We start from the raw sequence: 12,204 nt of genomic DNA on the forward strand, positions 1-12,204 counted from the left end.
TATCTTTAGGACTTGTCTGATGTGGGCATGTAATACACCAAAACTCCCTGCGCTGAGTTTATTTCAAGGGAGGGAATCACAGAATGTTGGTGCCGCATGACAAAATGCTTTGCATCTGTAGAGAACGCACTAATTTTCAGTGCCTGACAACAGTACTTTTTTTCCAGGAATCCTTGAACTCTCACGTTGTTTGGATATGACGGCGGCCATCTTGAATAAATGGCTGCAAGTTTCCTCCTGCTTTAACAGCATCGTTACTAGGCAATCAAGCTACATTGTTGGAGCCCGGGACCGTGCCATTTTAGATTCACGTTTATATTTAGAGAATAGTCTCTTTAATGAGTGATTGCCAGAGGACAGTTTGGAATACAGAGAAGTATTCTGACATCAAGTTATGCTGGGAAAATGAATTTTTAACTATTTTTGAACATTGGGCGATATACATAAATATTGCTAATAACATGGATCAGAGAATATTGATGATTACTTTTCATTTGCACAAACAGACCACCAAGAAACTAAAAGCCTCCTTTAGAGTTTGGTGGACAATGTCCTCTGCCACAAACGCGTCCGAGTACCGTGCCCAACAAACGGATAGTCATACTTTACTTAAAGTTGGGCAGAAATCTCACACTCGCGGCCTAATGGATTTGGAGCCATGCATGCAAGTGCCTCAGATGATCTAACCTATTTAGGGTAGGTGCACCGACATACTTTTGGTTCTATTCAGGACTGTTAAGGAAAGCTTGGCAGTTCCGAAGGGGACATTAAAAAAAAGGAAAAAAGAAAGCCACCCGCACTCTGGGAGAGAGCTCCCAGTGTGTTAGGCTCACTTTTTTTTGCTTTTCAGAAACAAACTTCTGCTTTGGGAGTTTGTTTTTTAAATTTGCCGAGTAGTCGCATGAAACATACATTCTGCCTAGTACACTTGCAATGCTGTCAGAGAAGCTCCGATAAGGTTATAGGTAACTCCAGCAGGCTAAATGTGGTGGGCGGTAATCTGGTGGAGGTAATCCATCCCCCCCGATGTACAGCCCAACACAACTCTAAATGAAGCCCTAAGTCTGCTATCTTCAGTCAGTGCATATTCAAAAAGTAGTTAGAAGTTTATTTAACATCTATTTTGTTACTTGAGTCTTGTCATTCTCCAGTTTCAGGAAACTCAGCTTCACTTTGATCTCCATACTAACCCTTTCTAGACTCTTCCCTCCTCGTCTCACCCCAAACCACAGTTCAACTACTATGGTCTCCAAAACAACCCTCTGTAAATTCTTCCCTCATGTATCCTTCATTTTATTCATCTCAAACCTCATTTTACTACTATGATCTCCATAATCCCTTTCTAGAGCCTCTTCCCTCCTCCATGTCTCCTTTTACTCAGCCCAAACCTCCTCTTACTACTACAATCTCCAAAATAACACTTTCTAAACTCTTCCCTCGTCTATCCCTCCACTGTCCTATTCAATCCAACTTACAGACTCACACGCCCACCACTCAAATTACCTCACATTCCCCTGTACTAATCCACCACTAATCCTTTTGGGTTCCGGAGTAGCGCGCTACTCGTCCAAAAGCGATTTGATGCCTCGTCAGGGGTAGTAGGCGCTGTATAACTACCCTTACAATTACATAAGCACACACAGTGCTGGTTGCATAAGCAAATGCAGAAGTTATATCCTTGCCACTGTTAAGGTTAGAAGCAACATCTCCAAGACCGATGAAGTTACCCTGTCTGTTTCTACTATTCACCAACAGCCTCACTATGTGTGGTCAGAGGTGGATACAGGGAGCGGCAGGCGAGGGCCTTGCTCCTGTTCAATCCAGAGTACAAGGTTAGTGTTTTCTGACACTGTAGGGTGGTGCCTACATGTTTATGCGAGTCACTTTGTGCCCACTGTGGTGAGAGTTAATTTTAACCCATCTGCCCAGTCACCTTTTTTTCTGGTGCCTGGTCTAATATTATTTTTTTCCATCTCTTCAGATAGATCATGAACACCCAGCGCGTTTCTCATGTTCCTGCTTTCCAATTTTTGTTTGTTTCTCCGAGCTGGGCAACTGGTACTTTATTTCTTAAACCCTAATAGGAGATGGTTTGTCTTTCAGTTCTCTTCTCATTAGCCAGATGTCTGCTTTTCATTATGCTATAATTGTTTGCAGCTGAGTGACAGACCACATGAGGGCCCCAGTCCTTTCACCTCTACCACTGATGTAAGTGACTGTCATCACTTTGCTTCATCGGGGAAAGGGTGAGTTCTTTGGATGTTTATGGTGTCTATAATCAGAGGGAGATCTTTCTCCACTGCGCTTCTGCCTCATGTTGGTTTCCGTGATGTACTCCTTGGAGGTTGGGAGATATATTGGTGGTAGTGTTTAACACTACTTCTTGTTCATGCTTGATGTCCTCCAAGGTGATAAGTAAAGTAGCGATTGACTATGGTGGATCGCTGGCCCGCCTCTTGGAACAAAATTACTGTGGGTGGTCATGTTGTAGTTACTCTTCAGGCTGTGAGGTTGCTCGTTCCAAAGCGGTCAACTCAGATGAAGAGTGTTCTCTTTTATCTGCTGTTTCCTGCCAGCCATTCGCTTACTTAAAAAGGTCTGACACTGTTTGAGTTTAACAGGTTTTCCAAGTGCACTGCCTTGACATGCTTTATAGTGTGTTGTTTTCACGTAACGTCACCGTCATCTGCTGCTGGGCTTGCTTTGAAGTGTGCTCCTTACACTGAACTCTATTTTCTTGCATTCCTTCTCACTTTCTCTTTATCTCCATGGCCTGTTTCTCTCAGTCTGGTTACTTCTTTACCTGGTCTTTTATCTCCATGGCCTGTTCCTCTCAGTCTGGTTACTTCTTTACCTGGTCTTTATCTCCATGGCCTGTTCCTTTCAGTCTGGTTACTTCTTTACCTGGTCTTTATCTCCATGGCCTGTTCCTCTCAGTCTGGTTACTTCTTTACACCTGGTCTTTATTTCCATGGCCTGTTCCCCACAGTCTGGTTACTTCTTTAGCTTGTCTTTATCTCCATGGCCTGTTCCTCACAGTCTGGCTTCTTTACCTGATCTTTATCTCCATGGCCTGTTCCTCACAGTCTGGCTTCTTTTCCTGGTCTTTATTTCCATGGCCTGTTCCTCTCAGTCTGGTTACTTCTTTACTTGGACTTTATTTCCATGGCCTGTTCGTCTCAGTCTGGCTTCTTTACCTGGTGTTTATCTCCATGGCCTGTTCCTCTCAGTCTGGTTACTTCTTTTCCTGGTCTTTATCTCCATAGCCTGTTCCTCTCAGTCTGGTTACTTCTTTACTGTGTCTTTATCTCCATGGCCTGTTCCTCTCAGCGTGGTTACTTCTTTACTGTCTCTTTATCTCCATGGCCTGTTCCTCTCAGTCTGGTTACTTCTTTACCTTGTCTTTATCTCCATGGACTGTTCCTCACAGTCTGGCTTCTTTACCTGGTCTTTATCTGCATGGCCTGTTCCTCTCAGTCTGGTTACTTCTTTACCTGGTCTTTATTTCCATGGCCTGTTCCTCTCAGTGTGGCTTCTTTACCTGGTCTTTATTTCCATGGCCTGTTCCTCTCAGTCTGGCTTCTTTACCTGGTCTTTATCTCCATGGCCTGTTCCTCTCAGTCAGGTTACTTCTTTATTACTCTGGATGTCCATGGTCTTCCCATTATACAAATCACTGCTTGTTTACGAAGATGTATTTTAAAGATGTGCAGTTCTGCACAAAAGGGCAGCTGAAAACCTGTCCGCCCGCTCTTGGTGCTCGGTGGATATGAAGGTTCCCAGCAGCCGTGAACTGAGCTCAGATCCTAGCAGCAGGATTCAGCCTTGGGTGGAGAGAAGTGTTTGTTTCAACTGAGAGTCCAGGCAGTCAACCTGCTCTAGCGATATATTGCCGGAGTAGCGTGCTACTCGACGAAAGGTGCTTGACGCCTCATCATGGGTAGTAAGCGCTTTATAAATACAAATGCAATTACATCAACAAGTTCGCATTGAGTGGGTTCTTGGCACGAATGGCAGTCAGTGTGTGGCAGCAGGTACGTGTGGTATGGGTGTGGAAGGAGTTGATCCTAGAAGATGAGCGTGAAGTCCCAATCGGGGCTGTCAGTCTGCCAATCCTTTCCAGCTAGCCATTATCTATGGGATGGTGTCTTGCAGACAGATTTGAGTGGGCTGTTTCTCCCCCCCCCCCATCTCCAACGTTCCTAAAAGTGATGCAAGTGTGTGACGTCTGCAGACATATGGAGAGATAGATAAAAGACGTATAAATGTGTTTTCTTGTATCTCTTGTCAGGCACATGCAGGATTTAATCCCCCACCATGCCCAAGCAGGGGACTCAGATGTTCTACAGCCCTGCCTTGCTCTAGTGTGGGGCAATGCATTACTGTCCTTTCCCTTGGCAAAAGATTGGGGGGGGGAATACCTTTTTACCCATGCCTTGCTTAAGGGCAGGAATGATGTGTATCATGCCTCCTCTACCTTGCCCAAGTATGTTGGTTTTACTTCTTCACCCTCATGCCTTGCTGAAGAGATAAGCCCTCCCGTGCTGCCGGACAGTGACGGGTAAAGGATGGTTCCCGTGGCCCAGAACATGTTGCAGGCCATGAAGGACAGAGTGAAATCACCTGCCCTCCTGGGCCTGCACCGTGGCTGGACCTGTGGGGAAGGATCAGAGCTTGTATTTAACAACAAAGTGACACCACACCGTGCGACCTAAGGCAAGCGCATATCCAGAACTGTAGTCCTCAAGTGTCATCCGCGAGGGCTGGCGAAGGAGGACCAGGGTGTTCTCCATAACCTTTCTAGAATCCACTCGGGGTAGCCATGAGAAGACCGCGTGAGATTCACTGGAGGCATCGAGCAGAGGATTTAGATCTTTTGGTTAAAAATGGCTTCAGCTGTGATTTGTGAAACTCTGGCAGACAAATTCCGGTTGATTGATATACTGCGGAAGCATGTAAATACTGATTTCATGACACTGTATACAGAGGTTTAACGTAAAAGTTGTTGTAATTCGCTTGTCTTTGTAGATTTTTTGTATTTTAAGTTTGTAGAATGTCACTCTCAAGAGACACCAATCACTGTGTAATTAGTTTCTCCTAGGATGCTTTGGTGAGAGAAGATTTCACTTGAGCCAGTGATTCCAACAGATTTCAGTTTCCATAAGCATGATGGAATACTGGAAAGTCGATCACATTATTAGAAAAGATTTGTGCTCCCAGAAAGGGTTGGCCGCGCGGAAGGCGTTTACGAACTGATCAAGGAGCAGAGGGGCACTGGCTGGTGGAACAGAAGTTTGTGATGCTCTTGGATCTGGAAGGGGGAAGAAGTCACACAGTTCCTATGAACGGCCAGGCGGGTTTTGGCAGAAAGGTGAATTTTCTGTAGAGAATAAGGCAGCAAGAAAGTCTAGTCTGGCAGAGGAGGAGTAGCGTTTGGCACAGAGAGGTGAGTTTTGGCACACAGTTTGGTGGACCAGGGAGGACATCTGTACTAGGCTTTATCCTGTTTCTAAAGTGCTCAAAGTGGTTCCTTCTGTGGCTTGTTTGATGCGAAATTAATAAAAATAAAGAACCCAGACCTCTCCATTACCATCTGCAATGCACCACGACCACCGTATGTGGATGGTGACCCACTATCCAATGCCCCGGACCTAACCTGGAAGCTCTTGCCAGAGCAGTGCTGACAGCCTGTAGAGCAGATGATATATAGATATAAATAAATGAAGACACGAAGTAGATGAGTACTTGGAGATTGTTTCAATTATTATCTTTAATCATCCTTGTAATCCTTCATGTATTACTCACGGATAATGATGAAAAAGTGAAGTATCCGCTGGGCATACCCGCTCTATTTGTTAGCTGCCTGTGATAGAGCAGGAATCGATAGGGCAGAACAGTAATATAAAATTGATTGTAAAAAGAGGCTGGACATTATTCACTTCCTTCATCCCTTCAGTGCATCTCCCTGCCTCCCCATGCCCATGCCTCCCACGGCACAGAGAGCAGCAGAAGTAAGACTTGTTGGATCAGGACGCAGCAATCCATTTTTGTGGCTGAATGAGCTCTGTTCTCACTTTTGCCAGTCTGGACAGCAATCACGATGTTCCTGAACAACAGAAATACTTTAAAATTACAAGTCACACCCACTGCAAACGTTGTGTGGTCTTGAACCGCCATGCCTGGAGCACCTTTTGGGCAATGGCAGTGCGGGCTCTGTCTGTAGTCCAGCAAGGAGATGGTAACCCTTAACCCTCATGCCATCAGCAGGATCTGAAGGTAGAGTGGGAGAAAGAGGTTGTCTATCTGCAGTGTGAAGGCTTCCAACAGGGACACAAGGGTGATAGACCCCACAATCCAGGCATAGTGCGCATTCAAGGTTACCCCGCTGTCAAAGATAAGGATCAGTGCCACAGCAATCACCTGTCCAAAAATGGACATCATTGTTCCTTCAAAGGTCTTTTTGGTACCAGGCCACTTGAGTTCCCCCATTGTGCTGCCGCAAACGGATGCCAGGGTGTCTCCGACCCCAACTGCCAGCACTCCACAGTAGGGAACGAGCGCCCCAGCACCATACAGGGAACCTTTATGGGAACATCGTCTGGGAAACAGCCAGATGGAGAGGGACATGCCCAGAAGGAGGTATAGATGTGTGAGAATCAGGGGCCCGCTGTCCCGCTCATCCAGGAAGAGCGCCAGCAGGTGACGCAAGCTCTGTCCCAGAGGACGGATCCTGAAGTACCGCACATACTCCAGAAAAACAAACACCGACGTGCAGACCACCGAAGCCACAAACAGAAGCTCCCGGTCCATGATAATGCCGGGAACGTAGGTGGCCACCACAATAAAATGAAAATATTTCCTGGTGATGGTCGAGACGCGATGCTTTTTGCACTCTGAAGACCGCTTGGCGTTTTGGTAGAAAACAAGACTGCAGGCGACCACGGTCAGTAGGCACCAGTACAGGAGCAGGCAGACCCTGGTGCGAGTCTGGAAGAGGAAGCCAGCCAGCCACAGAAGTGGGTTCTTCCAGGTCAGGTACTGGAGCCACGGCAGGAGGACACCCAGCACCAGCACCGCCGTCAAGATGTGGAAGAACAAGGAGGAGATCCACGTCCCAGAATCCATAAAGAAAAAAAGTGCAGCAAAGAGAATGCCGAGAAGGACCATGCCGACCACTGCCACCAGGAGGAGATAGTCCATGGGGTCACCTCTGCTATCCACCGAATTCAAGGAGCGCTTAATGAGATGGTTGAGAACAAAGCTGATACCACCCAGAACCAGCAGCGCCTCCCCAGGAGTGAAGCATCGAGGCAGCAGGTAAAGGAGGATCATGCTGAGGTAGACGAAAATCAGCAGCACCTCTAAGACTTCAATAACTTCAGAGACCACTAAAGAATGCCTCATAGAGTAAAGGATGACACTGCCAGCAATGCCAGATGTTATACAGGTGTTCCTTGGCACCGGCTTCGTGATACCCAGTGCAATCACAGAAAGAAAGAAGGCTAGAGACATGCCAGTGGCAGCCACAGTCACACCAAAACGTTCAAAGTAGACATTCCCAGCAGCCTTGCACCTCTCACTCAGTACAATTCCCAGGAGAGGGATGACCACGCTGGCAGGAAGGAGGCCGCTGTTGGCAGAGGAGCGGAACTGAAAGACTGCCCCACCAGACTGCAGAAGACGGTCCCATTTGTGCTGGACGTAGAAGGCCTGGACTGCGAGAGCGACGACACACCAGGAGAGGCGGTTCCAGACCACGCCGTGCACACACAGAACCACAGCAAACACGACGAGGGACTCTGCAAGCACTGGTTTGTTCAGCATGATGCCAGGAAGAGGCGGTCTTCAGACTGGAGCTCCTCCCCGTAGAACGCTGAGTCGCAGGGTAGTGGTGCAGTAATCCTCCTCTAGTGCAGCGACCATACTCTGTCATGCCTGTAAATAGAAGTAGAACACATTTAGAAACACAAGACTGTTCTCAGAAACTGGCAGGGTAGTCTGATTTTATTTCTTGAAGTGCTAGATACACCCCCATTGACTTATTGTAAAACTCATGCAACAATATCAACAACTTCTACCAACAAACCCGCAGACAGTGTACATCGTTTAATTATTCACATTTTACAGTCAATCAAGGACCCACCAGTGGGGGGTCTCAAGGTGCTGGATCCGTGGGGGGAGAGCAAGGAGAGAGCAGTGAGAGCAAGGGAAAAAAATTAAGCAGACGGGACTCAAAAAACTAGGCAAAAGCAAGGAGAAAACAGGAGTGAGAGTGATGCAGCAGCACGGGGGCTGTGCCTGGGACCTGCTCAGTGGGGTCGGGCTGCGGTCTCCATTAAGTAGGTCCTAGGAGGAGGGAAGGGCACTGGAGGCGGTGGGCGGGACTAGGTAGGAAATAACAGGTGGCTTGCAGAAGCAGCAGTGAGGAAAAAAGCAAGGAGAAAGCAGTGAAAAGGAGGGAAAAGCAAATGGAAGGCACACAAAAATAGGGAGAAAAGCAAGGAGAAAGCAGTGAAAAGGAGGGAAAAGCAAACGGAAGGCACACAAATAGGGAGAAAAGCAAGGAGAAAGCAGTGAGAATGAGGGAAAAGCAAGGGGAAGGCACACAAAACAAGCATCTGCAATGCAATTGGTCTCGCATTTGTTAAAGTTAGAGCTCTTGACACTGAAACTTTTTTTTTTTTTTTTTTACTTTTGTTGTTTTGTATGCAGTGGAGTGATGATATCTGAATAGTGCTATTGCCATTCGTATGACCTTGCGGTGCTGGAGAACCAGAAAATGGGAACTAGGTTATGAGTGAGGGAAGGCAAGAGTAATGTGGTGGCAGAAACAAAAAATAAGTAACAACATCCTAGAACAAACAACACTGATCGAGAATGCAAGATTAAGTAAAGCATGGAAAATGTAAGTAGGAACAACATGGTTACGTAAACGCTTTGACAGGTATAATATGCTGGCTGGAAAAACTTGTAACATTTACTGTTCTAATGTTCATGAACCAGGGAAAAGGTGCAGTACCAAAGCCTCAAGGCGGGACAAACGTAAAGCATTTACCAGCAACATCAAGGTTTTTTTGAAAAGCAGGCCGAAGAACAAATTAAAGTGATGGGTGGGAGATGGGCGTGGTTACAGCCCACAGAATAGATTACAATATGTTGAAAAGCAGCGCTTGCGTGCTGCTATGCTCAACCTAAAAACACTAATGTTATGAGCAAAACCTACCATGGCTAGCAAAGTGTCTAGTTACACTCTGAGCAGGAACGTGTAGCGTGAAAGCCAGGAAATATTTTGGTGGAGTGAGTCTGCATAAATCGAAATATTTAGCGGAGCCCCTTGTTAATGTCACGCGTAAGCCGCCCGTGCTGTTGGTTGACGGAATGTAAACAGAGGCTCTGGCGGCGCTACACGGAGCAAACTAGTATTGTGCTGAGATTCGAGGTTTTAAAGCAAACACGCCACGTAACCTAGCATCCCCTCTATCTTGGGGACGAAAGGCCCGGTTTAAGCTAAAAATGCAGGTTTACTATTACCTCTCGACACACATGTGCAGATAGTTTCTTATGAAGTAATGACTTCTGGACAGATAAACACCACAAACATTGGCATTGCCAATAGGCCTTGTCTTTTGGATGCGAATGCAGGTTTACTGTTTTTTTTGTTGTTGTTATTTAGTATTAGTATGGAAAATTAATAGTAAAATGACGTGTATGCATGCATATGCCATTATAAGCTTAGTTGGTGTAGTGTTTATTGTTTGTTAATAACAATGTAAATGAAGTACAAGTTTTTTTCTTTTATGTAGTTTAACTTTTGATAGCAGTAGAACATTGTATTTGCATTAAAATGTACAGTAAATGTATATTTACATGTGTGTAATGTTTTTTAAATGGTGACCTTTGTGATCTGCCTAGTACATGTTCTTTGCAGCAGGCACATTGACCCTCTGCGCTACCTTATGATGAGTTCAAGCTTCCACTAGACAAAAGTAAGGTCTCTCTCCAGAAAGAACAACAACCGCCAGAGTTAATTTGACATTTTTATTGTTGGAATCCAACCAACATGAAGACAGAGTCAGAATGCAAACAACTTAAAAACGTGGTCGAAATCCAAGAAATATGAAGAAGGAGTAAGAATCCAGAGAACATCAAGACAGAGTGAACTGTGTATAATGACAACAGAGTTGGGTTTAAAAAAAGTTGAGGACAAAGGTGAAGTGAAAGCTATATGAGGAAGAAATGAAAACAACAAACAACTTAACGAGGAGAAGCAGACACCGTCTGTTCAATAAACAGCCCGACACCAAACAACTGAACGATCAAATCCAATCCCTCCGAGCGAGTTCGTGCTGCACGAAACTTGAAAGCGCCATGGCCGCCACGGACTGTGATGCGAAGGGGAGAGAGAAAAGAAAAAAATAGTGCGCACACACTAAAGTATATGGCCGATCGTGCAATAATCCATGTAACAGGGTCAGTCTGCAAGGCGGTAACAAACCAGCCTCAAAGCGGGAAAAACGTAAAACATTTACCAACATCAAGGGATTTTTGAAAGGCAGGCCCAGGAATGAATTAAAATGATGGGCGTGGTTAAAGCCCACAGAATAGATTACAACATGTTGAAAAGCCGCGCTTGTGCGCTACTGTGCTCCATGTAAAAACGGCATGTGTCACACATGTGCATACGCCATCACACTGGGCCACAATAACATCCTTCATGATTACATACATACATGTGGCTTTGCCAAAACTCGTTATCCTTTAAAGTTTAACGAGTAACAGCAACATTATACACATCTTCTACAAGATGGTGTTTATACAGCAACTACAAGGCAAAAAATACCCTGTCTTTAAAACACTGTGTATAATTCAATGTATTATTAGTTTCAGCTAAAGTCTGGGCTGCAACGCCCAAGTTCAAGGAGAGTTTGCACCCACCGTTTACAATTGTATACGGCTTTCATTTTAATAACAGTTCAAATCTAGGGTGTGTGTGTAGGGATCTCTTTTTAATGTCCCTGAAGGACGGGCTGTTGGCAATGTGGGGTGTGTATGTGTAAAGACAGTCAACACGTGCTCTTTTTTTGTACTGTTTATTACAGATGTGTTCTGGGCTGCCAACAGAGTCAAAGTACGTTTTGCGGGTTCTGGGCAGCTCACCCACTAATGGATGCCAAGACTGTGGTGGAGCCCCCCACTGCTCGCCAATAAAACACGAGTATTATTAATACAGATGTGAGTGCGCCTGCAGCAAACCATAATGTGCAATCGGCTCCGCATTTCATCCTCCAGGGGTCGGCACTGGAACATCAGTTGTTAATAGTTTTGCCTCCTATGCTCGGCCTCGCAGGGGTCCAGGGTGCTCAGATCTCTTCTTCCAGCCATGCCTCCTAGGCCTGGGCTAGACAGAGGGAGCGCACCAAGCCTCTCTCTGAAGGGGAAGGTGGGGTCGTGCTTGCTAAGATAGTTGGGATATGTTGAGGGAAGCCCCCCACTGTTGACTCCACAACTGGAATCATAGATTGGAGGCATGAAGGGGCGGGGACTGATTGTTAAACAACGCCTTCGGATCTGGAAGGCTTCCCAAGGTGGCCGGGTTAAGCGCTGGGAATTAAGCGCCTTGACTGGGGGAGGAGGTGTCGAGGCACAGGGAGGGACCGGGACAGATGCTGCAGGCCGCTCTGTGGACAGGACAAACCCCAAGGGAAACAAAACACACGAACGTGGGGGCAAACAAAGGATGCTGGCCGCAGATTTGATCTGAGGGATTTACCCAAGGATTGGTAAAGGGGTGCCCTGCAGGGGGCCACCATCCTGTTTGTGTTGGCATCAGTGAGACCCTTCTTTGAGTAGAAAGCTTCACACCTGCATGCAATAAGTTGTAAAAAAGGTAAAACACAAAGTCACGGACAAGAAGAGCCGAGTACTCGTGGCATGGAAGTGATGATATACAGCGCCTGCGCCCCGGCTCTATGCGCTATCTCAATAGAAAGGGAACGCACAGTCTGGATGTATCAATATATCTGAAGCCAGCGAAACATAATATTAAAATAATGCCCCATGCAACGCCACATACAAATTGTAATAAATTGCATGTTCTGTTTCCAAAATTGACTTTTACTAAAACACCGTATCCCAGAGTGAGCCGTGGAAATATTTCAGGGTTCCCTGTAAAATACGGCTTTCGTCGTCATTATAATGGGCCTC

At 46.0% G+C, this 12,204-nt stretch overlaps 1 protein-coding gene across 2 annotated transcripts in view; it reads right to left on the minus strand.

Annotated features, from left to right (window-relative positions):
* Positions 1-5,750: 5,750 nt before the first annotated feature.
* Positions 5,751-12,204, minus strand: part of DOLK (dolichol kinase) — a 29,201-nt gene continuing 22,747 nt past the window's right edge. For both annotated transcript variants that reach the window (XM_069237033.1, XM_069237034.1), the window contains exon 2: positions 5,751-7,935. In XM_069237033.1, coding sequence (XP_069093134.1) covers positions 6,253-7,824 — 1,572 coding nt within the window. In that variant the 5' untranslated portion in view covers positions 7,825-7,935 and the 3' untranslated portion in view covers positions 5,751-6,252. The remainder of the gene's footprint in view (positions 7,936-12,204) is intronic.

This window comes from Pleurodeles waltl, chromosome 6 (genome assembly GCF_031143425.1).
Source record: "Pleurodeles waltl isolate 20211129_DDA chromosome 6, aPleWal1.hap1.20221129, whole genome shotgun sequence".
In the NCBI taxonomy this organism is placed as follows: domain Eukaryota; kingdom Metazoa; phylum Chordata; class Amphibia; order Caudata; family Salamandridae; genus Pleurodeles; species Pleurodeles waltl.